The 17944-nt window shown below is 40.6% G+C and overlaps 1 protein-coding gene across 8 annotated transcripts in view; it reads left to right on the forward strand.

The window, feature by feature from the left end:
• LOC120532692 (dmX-like protein 1) overlaps window positions 1-17944 on the forward strand; it is a 315909-nt gene that overhangs the window by 260067 nt on the left and 37898 nt on the right. For all 8 annotated transcript variants that reach the window (XM_039758971.1, XM_039758975.1, XM_039758976.1 and 5 more), the window contains one exon: window positions 3521-3607. In XM_039758971.1, coding sequence (XP_039614905.1) covers window positions 3521-3607 — 87 coding nt within the window. The remainder of the gene's footprint in view (window positions 1-3520; window positions 3608-17944) is intronic.

Raw genomic sequence — 17944 nt, forward strand, 5'->3', positions numbered from 1 at the left:
TTTGTGGATGATATGATGATGCTGAGACTGATAAGCAGTGATGATGAAACATCATACAGAGATGAGGTGGAATGGCTGTCTGCATGGTATGAAGACAACAATCTATCTCTCAGTGTCAACAAGACAAAAGAAATAATTGTGGACTTCAGAAAATCACATCCTGCACACATCCCACTCAGCATCTACGGTTTAGATGTGGAGACTGTTAGGAGTACCAAGTTTCTCAGTGTGCACATAACTGAGGAACTTGTGTGGACGCATAACACCTCATTACTAATCAAGAAAGCCCAGCAGAGACTACACTTCCTGGGGCGGCAGAAGCGAGCAAGTCTTCCCCCTTCCATCCTCACCATGTCCTACAGAGGCACCATTGAGAGTGTTCTGACTAGCTGTATCACTGTCTGGTATGGCAACTGCAACATATCCGACCGCAAGTGCCTGCAATGGATAGTGAAGACAGCAGAGAACATTGGGGTGCCTCTCCCTTCATTACAGGACATATTTTACAATTGCAGTGTACGCAAGGCCTGCAGTATTGTGCAGGACCCCTTACACCCCTCACATGGACTTTTCACACTTCTGCCATCCAAGAGAAAGATACTGCAGCATCAGATCCAGATCTGCCAGGCTGCAGGATAGTTTTTACCCCCAAGCTGTCAGACTCCTTAACTCCATGCTGCCCCCTGGGATCTTCCACACTGCCTCAACCACCTCTAAAAACACTTTCCTGCGAAGACTAGTGTGCATGTAGAAAAGAACTGAAAATCTCATACTGACCTTTAAGTATTTTGACAATATTGATATCCTTCTGCTGTGAAACATTCTGACCTGTTGTCTTAAACAACTGTTATCATACAATGATATTTTCTGTATTATCTATATCTATATCTATTATTTATTTATTTATTATATTAAATTACATATCTATTGACTATATTTATGTATCTAGATTGCAAATACCATACATTGCATCAATGTTCATATTGCTTACTACACGTCGATATTGCTGCTATTTCTTTGTCTTGTCTTTGCACAATGTCTTGTCTTGTTTGTGTTTTAATTTTTAATTTTAATTCTGTTTTTAATTCATTTGCATTTCATGTTGTTACACTGTGGACCCTTAGCTTCGCATTTTTGTCTATCTGTATACTTGTATATGGTTGAGATGACAATGAAGTTCACTTTGACTTTGATCTGTAGAGGGCAAGAAAAAGAGTGACAGCATGCATGCAACAGCTGGAAAGAGATTTCCAGATCTGCTGAATAATTATTGCAGCAGTAAAGCTGCTGTTAAATTGGATATAACAACTGTTGGTAGCTCCCATAGATCCCATGTTTTTTGTTGTAGTTTTTTTTTTTAAACCTTTTAATATTAACAATATACAGTAATCCCTCCTCGATCGCGGGGTTTGCGTTCCAGAACCCCCCGCGATAGATGAAAATCCGCGAAGTACAAACCATATGTTTGTATGGTTATTTTTATATATTTTAAGCCCTTAGAAACTCTCCCACACTGTTAACATTATTAGAGCCCTCTAGACATGAAATAACACATTTTAGTCAAAAGTTTAAACTGTCCTCCATGACAAGACAGAGATGACAGTTTTTTCTCACAATTAAAAGAATGCAAATAGATCTTCTCTTTAGGAGCAGAGAATTTCAGAGGAGAGAGAGAGCTCACCGCAAAAGAAAAGCAAACAATCAAAAATCAATACTTGTGCTTTAAAGTTTGCCTTTAGCCTCTCTGCTCACATCTCCTCCAGCGCAGAGAACGCCAGAGAGAGAGAGAGGAGAGAGCGAGCGAGATTAAAGCAAACAATCCAAAAATCAATAAGTGTGTTTTTGGAAGCACCGTGATAAAGCGGCATTTCTTAGAGGTGCGTCAGATCCACTAGGCAAACAGCTTCTGTGCAAGCAGCCCCTCTGCTCACAGCCCCTCCGTCAGGCGCAGAGAATGTCAGAGAGGGTGAGAGAGAGGCAGAGACAAGCAAACAATCAAGTTCCGCGCGGGAAGCATATCTTATAGCATTGAGGAGTTTTATTTAATATGTAATACATGTTCTGATTTGGTAGCTTCTAAGCCATCCGCCAATAGTGTCCCTTGTATGAAATCAACAGGGCAAACAAACTGAGGAAGCAAGTACCATAAATTAAAAGACCCATTGTCCGCAGAAATCCACGAACCAGCTAAAAATCCGTCATATGTATTTAGATATTCTTACATTTAAAATCCGCGATAGAGTGAAGCCGCGAAAGTCGAAGCGCGATATAGCGAGGGATTACTGTAGTATGTTTTGTTATTTACACTAATAAATGTTAAAAAACATTAACATTTATATATTATTTATATGTTATATGATTTTATGTGATACAAATTATTTTCAGTTGTTTTGTTCAGTTGTATTGTTTACTGTGTTCCAAAAATATTCCCATGTAATTGTTCATAGCCAACTCATGAATAAACGAAAATGTGAATCAAAAGGTGCACGTGTATATGGGGATTTGTATTTGGGATGTAGAAATCTTCCTTGATATGAATATGTTGACATGCAACTGAATGTGTGTACTGCAATACCCAGTCTTTTTACTTTTGTTATCGAAGTTATCTGATATTGGATGAAAAGGGTAATCTTATTGAAATTAGCTTTACAACTATTTATTGACATTCATAATTTTGTTGTTCTAAACAAATTGACTTGGTAAATTAGAGACTGATATTACTTTCCTATTATTTGTAAGATGTCTTTGAAAAAGTACAGGATGATACCATTCTCCCTCGAGGGCAGTAACTAAAAAATAATTAACTTTCTTCTTGCTACTCTAAATCCTGTTTGCTGAACTGCTTATACAAGTACAGGTGCTCTGTCTCTTAGTAATCTTTTTAGGTATTGCATCCTCTAGTGCAGTAAAATGTTATGGAGTGTGCTGCCCTTCCATTACCTTTATGAATTTCAAGGATTGCAATTTAGATCTTTTCAAAGATTGGTAAACAATATAATTACCAACCTTATTTATTTATGTTTAATTATGTACAATGATCCAATGGACCTAACCTTTGTCGGATATATGGCTTACCTATAATTTAATATACTTTGATGATTTTGGCATAAAATGTTCAATGAAGATACAATTTTGTTTGACCAGTAACTTAATGCTAAATATATTTGTCAAGGTGCTTATTATACAGCAAAATTGAAAATTTTGTTTTGCGCTGATACTTTCAAGATGTGAGTTATCTCATTAGATAACTGAAAGTTTTATTTCATTAGAGGTTGGTCCAAAACCATAACTTTGAACCCTATTTGGTATTTCATTGTCCTTATAAATGATCTAACATTAAGTGCTGATGTAGAAATGCCCTGTCTTGAATTAATCAAAATAAAAACAGTAAAATAAGTAGACATGTTTGCACAAACGGATAAATGAAGTCATGAAATACAATAACTAATTATGACTGTGTATATGTTTGTAATAGTGATGCTATTCTTTGACATCTAATTAGTTTTATTTGTCACTGTAGACGGAAGCAGACCAGGGACACCCTGGAGGAAAGGCAAGGATTATCCATAAAGAAACTGATATTATAACTGCATTTGCTATTAATAAGGTATGTATTTCAGCCTTATTTTTAGAGGAAGAAGTTTTACTGATGAATGAACATTATGATTTAAAAAAAAAAAATCTTTATTGGATCTACAGTAGATACGTATGTATAAATACCATAAACAAAACAAACATACGTATTTAAATACCGTGTTATATGAGAAGAATAAACCACTTGAACAAAATAATCCACTCCTTTTTCTCCATACACAGTTTAAAGTGTTCAGTTTTTTAAACAACACTACACATTCACCCACCCACACAGTTTCAAAAAAATAGTTTGCTATTTACATAATAAACTCTGACTATCCCACCTAAATACTACACATTACACATTTAAATTTAAACAGAATTATATCATGTTATACACACACACACAGAAAATTCTCCCTATCTGCATATTTCATTTACACAAATTTCGCTTATTCCCTGTTATAAAAGTATAACCTATTTTGTGACACCAGTGGTTTATTTGCACCTATTCACGGCAATACATAGCTATGTGATGCCTTTATATACTGCTCAAAAAAATTAAAGGAACACTTTTTAATCAGAGTATAGCATAAAGTCAATGAAACTTATGGGATATTAATCTGGTCAGTTAAGTAGCAGAGGGGGTTGTTAATCAGTTTCAGCTGCTGTGGTGTTAATGAAATTAACAACAGATGCACTTAGAGGGGCAACAATGAGATGACCCCCAAAACAGGAATGGTTTAACAGGTGGAGGCCACTGACATTTTTCCCTTCTCATCTTTTCTGACTGTTTCTTCACTAGTTTTGCATTTGGCTACAGTCAGTGTCACTACTGGTAGCATGAGGCGATACCTGGACCCTACAGAGGTTGCACAGGTAGTCCAACTTCTCCAGGATGGCACATCAATACGTGTCATTGCCAGAAGGTTTGCTGTGTCTCCCTGCACAGTCTCAAGGGCATGGAGGAGATTCTAGGAGACAAGCAGTTACTCTAGGAGAGCTGGAGAGGGCCATAGAAGGTCCATAACCCATCAGCAGGACCAGTATCTGCTCCTTTGGCAGTGCTCATCCTGTTCCTCCTTGCCCAGAGTCCTACAAAATGACCTCCAGCAGGCCACTGGTGTGAATGTCTTTGACCAAACAACCAGAAAGATTTCATGAGGGTGACCCAAGGGCCCCATGTCCTCTAATGGGCCCTGAGCTCACTGCCCAGCAGCATGCAGCTCGATTGGCATTCGCCATAGAATACCAGAATTGGCAGATGCACCACTGGTGCCCTGTGGTTTTTACAGATGAGAGCAGGTTCACCCTGAGCATGTGACAGAAGTGAAAGGGTCTGGAGAAGCCATGGAGAACATTATGCTGCCTGTAACATCATTCAGCATGAGCAGTTTGGTGGTGGGTTAATGATTGTCTGGGGAGGCATATCCATGGAGGGTCACACAGACCGCTACAGGCTTGACAAAGGCACCTTGGCTGCCATTATGTATCAGGATGAAATCCTTGGACCCATTGTCAGACCCTATGCTGGTACAGTGGCTCCTGGTGCACGACAATTCCTGGCCTCATGTGGTGAGAGTATGCAGGCAGTTCCTGGAGGATGAAGGAATTGATACCATTGACTGGCCACCACACTTTCCTGACCTAAATCCAATAGAACACCTCTGGGACATTATGTTTTGGTCCATCCAATGCCACCAGGTTGCACCTCAGACTGTCCAGGAGCTCAGTGATGCCCTGGTCCAGATCTGGGAGGAGATCCCCCACAACACCATCTGTCGTCTCATTAGAAGCATGCACCGATGTTGTCAGGCATGTATACAAGAACACAGGGGCCATACAAAGTGCTGCGTACAATTTTGAGTTGCTGCAATTAAATTTTGGCAAAATGGACTAGCCTGCCACATAATATTTTTCACTCTGATTTTTGGGGCGTCTTTGAATTCAGGGATCATTTTCATTTCCATCAAACGATGTGGCATCCTTTCGTTCCTAACACATTACCCAGTCTATATCAGTATAGATATCCAGGAGGATTTCTTTTTCCCATTGAGATCTGATGTGTTTTCAAAGTGTTCCTTTAATTTTTTTGAGCAGTTTATTTCCCAGGCTTCACAAGCACTACACTGAATGGATCAATGTGTGTCTCTCGGGTGCCAAGAAAAAATGGTAAGCTATTGAACTCCATTCATGACTAGGAATTCCCAGTAAGTATGGGTTATAAACTCCTGCCATTTGTTGCTACTATCAATTAGATCATTTAGTGAGGTCATTGAATCAGTCTTGCTGGGGCCACTTTTGGACCCGGATGGAGTGCCCAGAAGAAAATCTAACTTGACTACAGAGAAAATAAAAGTCGCAATTCGATTTCTATAGTTAGGAAGGATGATTTCTGAATCTCAAGGGGTGAAAGAGGAGGGCCAGCACGTCTGCTCAACCAGGTCCCACCCCAAACCGGTACTCCTCAAAAATCGATGTCCCGGTGCAGCCTAACCATATACAGTGGAGGAAATAATTATTTGACCCCTCACTGATTTTGTAAGTTTGTCCAATGACAAAGAAATAAAAAGTCTCAGAACAGTATCATTTCAATGGTAGGTTTATTTCAACAGTGGCAGATTGCACATCAAAAGGAAAATCGAAAAATAACTTTAAATAAAAGATAGAAATTGATTTGCATTTCATTGAGGGAAATAAGTTTTTGAACCCTCTAACAAAAAAAGACTTAATACTTAGTGGAAAAACCCTTGTTTGCAAGCACAGAGGTCAAACGCGTTTCTTGTAATTGATGACCAAGTTTGCACATTTTAGGAGGAATGTTGGTCCACTCCTCTTTGCAGATCATCTCTAAATCCCTAAGGTTTCGAGGCTGTCTCTGTGCTACTCTGAGCTTGAACTCCCTCCATAGGTTTTCTATTGGATTAAGGTCCGGAGACTGACTAGGCCACTCCATGACCTTAATGTGCTTCTTCTTGAGCCACTCCTTTGTTGCCTTTGCTGTATGTTTTGGGTCATTGTCGTGCTGGAACACCCATCCACGACCCATTTTCAGTTTCCTGGCAGAGGGAAGGAGATTGTCGCTCAGGATTTCACGATACATGGCTCCGTCCATTTTCCCATTAATGCGATTAAGTTGTCCTGTGCCCTTAGCAGAAAAACACCCCAAAGCAAAATGTTTCCACCCCCATGCTTGACGGTGGGGACGGTGTTTTGGGGGTCATAGGCAGCATTTTTCTTCCTCCAAACACAGCGAGTTGAGTTAATGCCAAAGAGCTCTATTTTGGTCTCATCAGACCACAGCACCTTCTCCCAGTCACTCTGAATCATTCAGGTGTTCATTGGCAAACTTCAGACGGGCCTGCACATGTGCCTTCTTGAGCAGGGGGACCTTGCGAGCCCTGCAGGATTTTAATCCATTGCGTGTAATGTGTTTCCAATGGTTTTCTTGGTGACTGTGGTCCCTGCTAATTTGAGGTCATTAACTAACTCCTCCCGTGTAGTTCTAGGATTCTTTTCACCTTTCTCAGAACCATTGACACCCCACGAGGTGAGATCTTGCGTGGAGCCCCAGAGCGAGGTCGATTGATGGTCATTTTGTGCTCCTTCCATTTTGAACAATCGCACCAACAGTTGTCACCTTCTCTCCCAGCTTCTTGCTAATGGTTTTGTAGCCCATTCCAGCCTTGTGCAGGTCTACAATTTTGTCTCTGACATCCTTGGACAGCTCTTTGGTCTTTCCCATGTTGTAGAGTGTGGAGTCTGCTTGATTGATTGATTCTGTGGACAGGTGTCTTTTATACAGGTGACTAGTTAAGACAGGTGTCCTTAATGAGGGTGACTAATTGAGTAGAAGTGTCTAACCACTCTGTGGGAGCCAGAACTCTTAATGGTTGGTAGGGGTTCAAAACTTATTTCCCTCAATGAAATGCAAATCAATTTCTATCTTTTATTTAAAGTTATTTTTTCGATTTTCCTTTTGATGTGCAATCTGCCACTGTTGAAATAAACCTACCATTGAAATGATACTGTTCTGAGACTTTTCATTTCTTTGTCATTGGACAAACTTACAAAATCAGTGAGGGGTCAAATAATTATTTCCTCCACTGTATATATATATATATATATATATATATATATATATATATATATATACACACATATTAGAGTAATCCTTCCTCGATCACGGGGGTTGCGTTCCAGAACCCCCTGTGATAGGTGAAAATCCGCGAAGTAGAAACCATATGTTTGTATGGTTATTTTTTATATATTTTAAGCCCTTATAAACTCTCCCACACTGTTAACATTATTAGAGCCCTCTAGACATGAAATAACTCCCTTTAGTCAAAAGCTTAAACTGTGCTCCATGACAAGTCAGAGATGACAGTTCTTTCTCACAATTAAAAGAATGCAAACATATCTTCTCTTCAAAGGAGCGCCGTCAGGAGCAGAGAATGTCAGTGAGAGAGCGCGTGCGACAGAAAAGCAAACAATCAAAAAATCAATAGGGCTGTTGGGCTTTTAAGTATGCGCACCGCGATAAAGCAGGCGCAAAGAAGGGAGCAATGTGAAGGTAGTCTATTAGCATTTTTTAGAGTAGCCTCCATATCTTCTAGGCAAACAGCCCCTCTGCTCACACCCCCTCCGTCAGGCGCAGAGCATGTCAGAGAGAGTGAGAGAGAATGAGAAAAGCAAACAATCAAGCACCGCTCGGGAAGCACATCGTATATCATTGATGAGTTTTAGTTAATACGTAATACATGCTCTGATTGGGTAGCTTCTAAGCCATCCGCCAATAGCGTCCCTTGTATGAAATCAACTGGGCAAACAAACTGAGGAAGCATGCACTTTAAATTAAAAGACCCATTGTCCGCAGAAATCCGCGAACCAGCGAAAAATCCGTAATGTATATTTAGATATGCTTACATTTAAAATCCGCGATGGAGTGAAGCCGCTTGAAAGTCGAAGCGCGATATAGCGAGGGATCACTGTAGTGAAAAAAAAAATCCTGGGAGGGAGACGAGACGTGATCTTCTCAGAAGACAATTTGACGTCCCGCAAGAGAAGGCAGTGAGACAACATTTAAAACAAGTTCACAGACATCTAACCAAGCAGTTGTTGGAATGCTTTTGCCAGACAGACATCATATGCTCCCAGCTCCCAAATGCAATTCCTTAGCGTGTGTTCAGCCGAACAAGAAGTGGCAAAAGGACAGCTGCTGTACAGGCCTTTAAATGGTCGCCGTGCAGTGCAACAAAAAGAACATGCAGCTCGCCAGCAGCAGAAAGACAGCAGATGATCCGATGGCATCTCCTTAGCATGTGTTCAGCCGCCCTCCTTTCACAACACAAGCAGCGTTATACTTTCTGCGAGAAAGATTTAACCACAGACAATTATTTTTTTTGCAAAAGTTTTAAAGTAAAAGTGAAAATAATGCATATTTAACAATTCCCATGAAAATAACAATCTCTTTAAATTGTATATCTGGTAAACCAAACCTATATATATATATATATATATATATATATAAATATATGGTATAGAAAAGATTTACCCCCTTCGAAATATTCCCTTTGTTTTTTTTTTTTGCTTTGCATCCTTTGTTTTTTTTTTTTGCTTTGCATCCTTAACACTAGAATTACCAGAGCCTACGAAAAAACTCGTAAATCCGTCCCACCTTAAATCGCTTCTTAAAATCGTTCACAGCTCTCCATCAGCGTCTTTTGTCATCTAAATGTGCTGGTAAAAGTCAGGCTGCAAGCAGCCAGCTATTCCTTCCCCCCACCGACTTAGAACGTGCACAAACTTCTCCCAGCTCATGCCTTGATTGATTTTCTGGGAGTGAAGTGGAGTTTTAGAGTGGAAATAATAGATTGTTATTTGGAACACACGCATTTCATGTGTGTTCCGTTTCTACAGTAATCTGTGTAAACACATTGTTAAAACAGAAACGTTTTTTATATTCTAGTAGTAGATGACAAAATGTAGGCATAAACTATATAATGTATGAAGCCTGAAGTCCAAATATCAAAGAAACATTTTCACAAAAGGTACAAACATAACACAACAATTGCGCTTTCATTCAAAAATATAACTGCAGAAACAAAAAGCCGCCTTAACATGCGACATTGACACCCGTTTATTATGACTGCCTCTGTGGCATAATAGAATCGGCTGCCAACTGGGAATCAAAAGGTCGCGACTTTGAACCTGCACCACTCCGTTTTGAGAAGTAAACTGCTCTTAGTCTTACTATTTTTGAATAAAAGCATGCATTTGATTTCAGTCTGTAACAGCCGGTGTAATTTATGATCCTTGTAAAGGTTAGCTTTGTTTTTTTTTGTTTTTTTTTAATTCACTTTTCATTCTCTCAGTCGCGTTCAGAATTAATCCATACAACCCCATCTGACACGGCTGTTTTCACATAAAGACACGCTATAGCTCTGCAGTGTACTTGTGACTGCATTCTCGTACCAATGTTTGCGAAATGAATGTCTGCGTGCTCTTTTCGTGGCATTACATGTGTATTTTTTGAGCATGCTCAAACACAGGAACATATGTTGGTGTAAAAGTATAATAAAGCAAGTGCACTTTTATTCAAGACTACCTGTATAACCGAAGAAAAAAGAAAGCAAGTTATAGTAGGCGATTGATACAGCAGCTTGCATGGCGCAATGCTAAGAAGTGCTGATTTCCATTCCATGCTATATAAAATCATCACATTCAAATATTAACAGTTCCCACACACCCAGGGACCGTCCTTCCTACATTTAAGACACGTGTAACTGTTGCAGTGTACACACCTCTCTGTGCTATGGTTCCTATTACACTGAATGAGCACCTGACACTGTACTTTCTTTCCTGGGGGAAGGTCCCACATCAGGGAATTTCCAGTTCCTGCATAAATTCACACCCGATCTGACGCTGTTCGTTTTCAAATAATATTGCATTAGTGCGATGATGTTTTCACATATATTGTCTCTTTCTTTCAGGTGTGTAATAGAAACCACAGCATAGAGAGAAGTGTGTACATTGCTTCTTACAGGAAAAGGCGATGGAAAAAGTGCACTTGAATAAAAGTGCTCTTTTGTTATACTTTTACACCAACATATGTTCCTGTGTTTGAGCGACACGGGCAGATGGGGAGTTTCTGATGATTGCATATAGCGCCGAAGTTACTGCTCTTTACCATTCTCTCCTCTGCATGTCGTGGAGTACAAAAGAAACAGCATACAGCAACATGCAGGGACTAGCAGGAACACTCAATAAAACTGAATAAAAAGAAAATCAAGTGACGGTGAGATACGAAGAAGGTAGCTTCGCAAGCGTTTGTGTGTCAGAACCCTTTGATCGTTAGTATGCATCGTGGTACACTGCAGAGCTATAGCGCGTCATTATGTGAAAACAGCCGTGTCAGATGGGGTTGTATGGATTGATTCTGAACGCGACTGAGAGAATGAAAAGTGAATTAAAAAAAAACAAAAAAAAAAAACAAAGCTAACCTTTACAAGGATCATAAATTACACCGGCTGTTACAGACTGAAATCAAATGTATGCTTTTATTCTAAAATAGTAACCCTACAAAGACAAAAGGCAGAAGGTGGCATGGCTCTACCTAACTTCCAGTTTTATTACTGGGCAGCAAATATACAGGCTATAAGAACCTGGACAGAAATAGAAGAACATACTCGGGCTTGGACCGCAATAGAAGTAAAATCCTGCAGTACTTCTTTGTATTCCTTGCTCTGTGCTCCAATAAACACGCTATCGGCAATATACAAATAACCCAATTGTGCTCCACTCAGTTAGAATCTGGAACCAATGTAGAAAGCATTTTAAGACGGAGAAGCTTCTATCTGTGGCACCTCTGCAAGAGAACCACCTCTTTCAACCTTCACAAACATATGCAGTTTTAATATCTGGAAAAAATTTGGAATTAACTTGCTTAGAGATCTTTATATAGACAACGTCTTTGCATCCTGTGAACAGTTACATTCCAAATTTAACATTCCAGCTACACATTTCTTTCACTATCTTCAAATCAGGAACTTTGTTAAACAGAACCTTCCAGATTTTCCTCATCTTGCACCCTCATCCCTGCTGGAAAAAATATTGCTTAATCTCAAGGACTTAGGCTCCATCTCTACAATATATAAAATCATTTTACAATCCCCCCCTTTCAAAGATCCAAGAGGACACTTGGAAAAAGATCTCTCAATTAATATATCAGAAAAGGAGTGGAAAGTAGCAATGCAGAGAATTCACTCGAGCTCCATATGTGCAAAGCATACAATTATACAACTTAAAATTATATATCGAGCACATCTGTCTCGACTAAAACTCTCCAAAATGTTTCCAGGGCATGATCCAACCTGCGAACGTTGCAACCAAGTCCCAGCCTCACTAGGTCACATGTTCTGGGCCTGCACCAAATTAACATTGTTCAGGACAAAAATTTTTAATTACCTTTCAGATAGCCTTGGACTCACAATCCCTCCTAACCCATTAACAGCTGTGTTTAGGGTTCTTCCAGAGGGGCTTAAAGTTGAGAAAGACAAACAAATTGTGATTGCATTCACTACACTTTTGGCACGCAGACTTATTCTAATAAACTGGAAGTACCCAAACTCTCCTCTTTTAAGTCAGTGGGAAACCGATGTGTTATATTATTTGAAATTAGAAATAATCAAATACTCAGTTAGAGGCTCCGTACAGACTTTTTTCAGAACATGGCAGGATCTAATCAGTAATATTTTAAAATAAGTTCATAAAGCACAGAGAATTTATTAATTTAGGTATGTTTACAAGCCTTAAATTTAACGCGTTGGCTTGCTCTCTCTCTCAGGGGTGGGGATCGATCTGTTCTTAACTCAATTTTTCTTTTTGTAAAAATTTGATTGCTTTGTATGGATTGTAATAAAATTAATAAAAATAAAAAAAAAAAAATAAAGTAAAATAAAATAGTAAGACTAAGAGCAGTTTACTTCTCAAAATGGAGTGGTGCAGGTTCAAACTCGCGACCTTTTGATTCCCAGTCGGCAGCTGATTCTATTGCGCCACAGAGGCAGTCATAATAAACGGGTATAAAAGCGCAATTGTTGTGTTATATTTGTACCTTTTGTGAAAATGTTTCTTTGATATTTGGACTTCAGGCTTCATACATTATATAGTTTATGCCTACATTTTGCCATCTACTACTAGAATATAAAAAACGTTTCTGTTTTAACAATGTGTTTACACAGATTACTGTAGAAACAGAACACACATGAGATGCGTGTGTTCCAAATAACGATCTATTATTTCCACTCTAAAACTCCACTTCACTCCCAGATACTCAATCATGGCATGAGCTGAGAGAAGTTCATGCACGTTCTAAATTGGCGGGGGGTTGGAATAGCTGGCTGCTTCTAGCTTCTCTTTATCAGCACATTTAGAGGACAAAGGACGCTGGAGAGGTGTGAAGGGATTTAAGAAGCGATTTAAGGTGGGACGGATTTACGAGTTTTTTCATAGGCTCTGGTAATTCTAGTGTTAAATGAAAATGCACAAACCAATATTTTTTCAGCTTTATTTACTCAAAGAAATCTATAACTTCCAAGTGAAAGATATCACAGCTACAGTTCAGAAGAATTTTAAAAGATAAAAAGCAAGAAATACTGAGATCAATAAAGGATCACCCCCGTCCTAAACAATATTTGTAAACTCTATCACAGTCAGGGCAGCTGATGGAACGGTCCTTATGGATGACACTGCAGTTATGACCCACTGGGCTGGCTACTTTGAGCAGTTGTTCAATGCTGATCCTCTGGCTAGGACGTTGGATATCTCTGGGTTCACAGTTCTTGAGGCTGATCCTCCAATTAGCTGTGAACCACCCATCTCACTGAGATTGCACAGGTGGTGAACCAACTGAGGGGAGGAAAGGCTACAAGGATCTGTGGTATCCGGGGTGAACTTCTCCAGGCTGGTGGTAAGGCTGTCATCCTGGCATTGCAAGCAATCTTAGCTTTCATTTGGGAGACTGGCATCATCCCAACTGACTGGAAAACGGGACTTGTCGTCCTTATTTGGAAAGGGAAGAGTCATCGACTGGATTGCAGCAACTACAGGGGGATAACACTGCTGCTGGTGCTGGGTAAGGTCCTTGCTAGGGTAGTCCTCAATAGGATCCGTGATCACTTGTTCACCTACCAGTGACCGGAGCAATCTAGTTTTATGCCTAAGAAGTCCACCATTGACCACATCCTGGCACTGAGGGTACTCATGGAGCACAAACGCAAATATTGGCAGAGTTTTTTTGCAGCCTTTTTTCGAATTTTGCAGAGTGTTCGACTCGGTTGATCGAGCTGATGTGTGGGAAATCCTGAGAGATCGCAGGATTCCCTCGAGGTTGGTGGATATCATGGCCAGCCTGTACACTGGTACTGTGAGTGCTGTGCAGAGTAGAGGCAAGACCTCTGCAGTTTTCCCATTTGATTCTGGGGTTCATCAGGGGTGTGTTCTTTCTCCTACTCTGTTCAATGCTTGTGTGGACTGGGTGTTGGGCAAGGTCGTGGCATCTGTTGGTGAAGAAAGATTCATGGATCTTGACTTTGCTGACGATGCTGTGATCTTTGCAGTGTCAATGGAAGCTCTGATTGGGTAGTTCGAGAGACTAAGTGAAGTGTCTTGAGTGTCTGGGCTTGCGAGTGTCCTGGATAAAAACCAAGATCCAGGCCTTTAATGACCTCTTGGGCACAGCCATCAACAATGTTTCTGTTTGCAGAGAGAGTGTCGACCTTGTTGAGAGGTTTACTTACCTTGGCAGTGACATTCATGTTTCTGATGAATCTTCCTATGAAGTCAGTAGACGGATTGGGAGACCATGGGGGGGTCATGAGATTGTTGGATAGGAGTGTGTGGCGCTCCCGATATCTATGCAAAAGGATGAAGGTCCAAGTCTTTAGAGTTCCTGGTGCTTCCTGTCTTGTTATATGGTTGCAAGGCATGAACGCTATCCAGTGACCTGAGACGAAGACTGGACACCTTTGGTACTGTGTCCCTCCGGAAAATCCTTGGGTACCGTTGGTTCGACTTTCTGTCGAATGAGTGGTTGCTCATGGAATCCTGAATGAGGCATATTACCTGCATTGTGAGGGAGCGTCAGCTACGGTACTTTGGCCATATATGGGGTTTCCCCGAGGGTGATTTGGCTCGTAAGATCCTCATTGTTTGGGACCCAAGTGGCTGGTTGCCCACGTAACACCTGGCTGCGGCAGATAGAGGGTAATTTCTGGCGGGTAGGACTGGACCGTGTGTCTGCCAGGGGGGTTGTAAACTGGGATCCTGAGTTGTTTCATCACGTAGTGCGTGCGGTAACACACTGTACCAGTATATGCTCCCCAGCTTGACTTGACTTTCTGTCATTTGTAAGTAACCACCATTTCCACTGCAGATCATCGTTACTGGCTTCCACCTGTGATCAATTGTAATCAGTGTGATTAGTGAAGCATAAAAACAGCTGTTCCTGGAGCATTCCCTTACTTGGTAGTGCAACTGGTAGCAGACAATTGACTATGGGTGGCAAGCCACTTTCAAAAGATCTCAGGGATTGAGTTTTGGACAAACATAAGGCAGGAGATGGATACAAAAAAATCTCAAAGGCTTTATCAATCCCAAGGAGCACAGTAAAGTCCATAATAAAGAATTGGCAAGTGTTTGGTACTACTAAGACCCTCCCTTGATTCAGCCGTCCCTCCCAATTGTATGGAAGAAACTGGTAAGAGAGGCTACCAAGAGGCCAATGACCACTTTGAAGGAGTTACAGGATTTTATGGCAAAGAGTGGTCATTGTGTGCATGTGACAACAATTTCACAAGTGCTCCACAATTGTGGCTTGTTCAGGAGGGTCACAAAGAAAAAGCCATTTCTAAAGAAAGGCCACATTAAGGCTCGTTTGAGCTTTGCCAGAATGCACCTTGAAGATACTGATCTTAAGTGAAAATAGAAAAGGTCTTATGGTCAGATGAGACTAGGGAATCCATTCCCGGACATTTTTCATTCCCGCATGGAATGAAATTGCTGTAATTCCCGGGAAACCGGAAATGGCCAAGCTCGAATATATAGTGTGTAAAAGTGTAAAAACCGATCAAGAAATAACAGTTATAGTTGAAAATAATTAAGTGGCACGGTTTTTTGGCCCACGTTGTAGTGTTTTTCAGATTAATTCAGTCAACCAGCAGCAATCGTCAGTCTCCCTGCTCCGACTAAGACCGAGTATAGTGGACTGGGAGGAGTCTGCACTCGGCAGCTCACGAATGCCGGGACAGGGAAGACTTCATTGACGTTCAGTCAGACAACAGCTTTGAACAGCAACTTGAAATTGCAATGCGTCAGTCTGTTGCATCTGTATTATCTGTGCTAAGAAACTTGCCATCACAGAATGATGAAATGAAACTGGATACATCAGTAAAAGCTGAAATGGCGGTGTTTCAGAGCAATGGCAAGCGTGGGTAGTGTTTAGAACAAGTATATCAGTATCTGATCAGGTAGATCGCGTTGCATTCAAAATCATTTTATTTTTAAACGTTAGTCTATCATAAAGCCTTCTTATGGCATTTGCCACTTGATTGACATAGAGGGCTGTGAGTCTGAGATCTCTTTCCTTCTAACACACTGGTCATCCCACATGCTCCCATACAATCAGATTGTGATTCAGACTACGAATGCCATGAATCTAATTACACCAATCTACATTCTGTCAAATAAACGAACCACACACCGTGGCTTCGCCTCTGACGCTGACGTGCAGTGAGTGTGTACGCCTGAGCAGCCCAGAATTAGGGCGAAACACGTGTTGTGTAATCTTTGCATTATTTGACAGTAAAACTATGCAGTATATATCTATACTAATAAAAGGCAAAGCCCTAAGTGACTGACTGACTGACTCACTCACTCATCATTAATTCTCCAACTTCCCGTGTAGGTAGAAGGATGAAATTTGGCAGGCTCATTCCTCACAGGTTACTTAAGAAAGTTAAGCAGGTTTCATTTCGAAATTCTACGCATAACAGTCATAACTGAATCCTACTTACATACATATATATACGTCCATAGCCTGCAGCTGGGTCGCCGTGTGAGGCAGAGTTGCGTCCCCCATCACCATGACTCCCACGGAGTTGGCTTCCTCCCTATATTGCATCCCCCATCCCCATGCCTCCCACGTAATTAACTGCCTGCCCATATAAGGCCGTCTGTCAGCGGCAATCCAAGCTGTGAGAAAACTGGAAAAAGGAGGCGTGTCAGACGTCTTGGTACATTTTCTGATACAGCTAGACAGAAACAACTTTGTGATGCTGCCACCAAATACTCGCAGAAAAATCCACAAGTTAATAGACACGCTGTCGCTAAATACTCACATGCAAATCCACAAGTTCATACAGACGCTGCCGCTAAATACTCGCGGGCTAATCCACAAGTTCAAAGAAACTCTCTTGCCAAATACTCACAGGCAATTTCTCAAGTTCATAGACACACTGGCGCTAAATATTCGCAGGCAAATCCACAACTTAATACCGGGAATGCCTGTTAAACATCTTGGATTCACGAGTAGCGATTTGGGTAGTGAACACTTCGATGAATGAAACCTGTTATCTTTACAACGGATGACAATCGCGGAATGTAACTTGCACACAACACGTCCTCCAAATACAAACCTGATTGAAAGAAATAATGATAATCAAATCCTTGATGACAGCAACACTCATAACAGTGACAAAACAATTACATTGACAATTATGTTACATTATTTTTAAAATGTTTCCTTTTTCATAACTTCTTTAACACACTACTCCGCTGCGAAGCACAGGTATTTTGCTAGTGTGTATGTATTTATGTATATATATATATATATATATATATATATATATATATATATATATATATAATATAGCATTTTTAATGTAGGTAGATCATTTCGACCTGGTCATTTTAAAAGTAGCTCGCAAGTGAAAAAGTGTGGGCACCCCTGAACTAGATACATGTACTTATATGACAGCATGAACTGCTTGTAGATAAGGTTGGTCTTTTATTGATGTTAACATATTGCAGTAGTTTTATTAAAAATAAGTGTCCGTCGTTCTAAAACCGTTCACATGTGAGATGCCCGTGCACTGTGTCATCCCCGGGAGCCCCGGATTCCCGGGAATGACATGCGGGATTCCTGAATGCCCGGGAATGGTTTCCCTAGATGAGACTCGAACTATTGAACTGTTTGGCCTCAATACCAAACGGTACACCTGGCAGAAATCCAATGCAGCTTACGATCCACAACACACCATACCTAAAGTAAAGCTTGGAGGTGGCAGCATCCTGTTGTGGGGGTGTTTCTCTA

This window comes from Polypterus senegalus, chromosome 7 (genome assembly GCF_016835505.1).
Source record: "Polypterus senegalus isolate Bchr_013 chromosome 7, ASM1683550v1, whole genome shotgun sequence".
Classification (NCBI taxonomy): Eukaryota; Metazoa; Chordata; class Cladistia; order Polypteriformes; family Polypteridae; genus Polypterus; species Polypterus senegalus.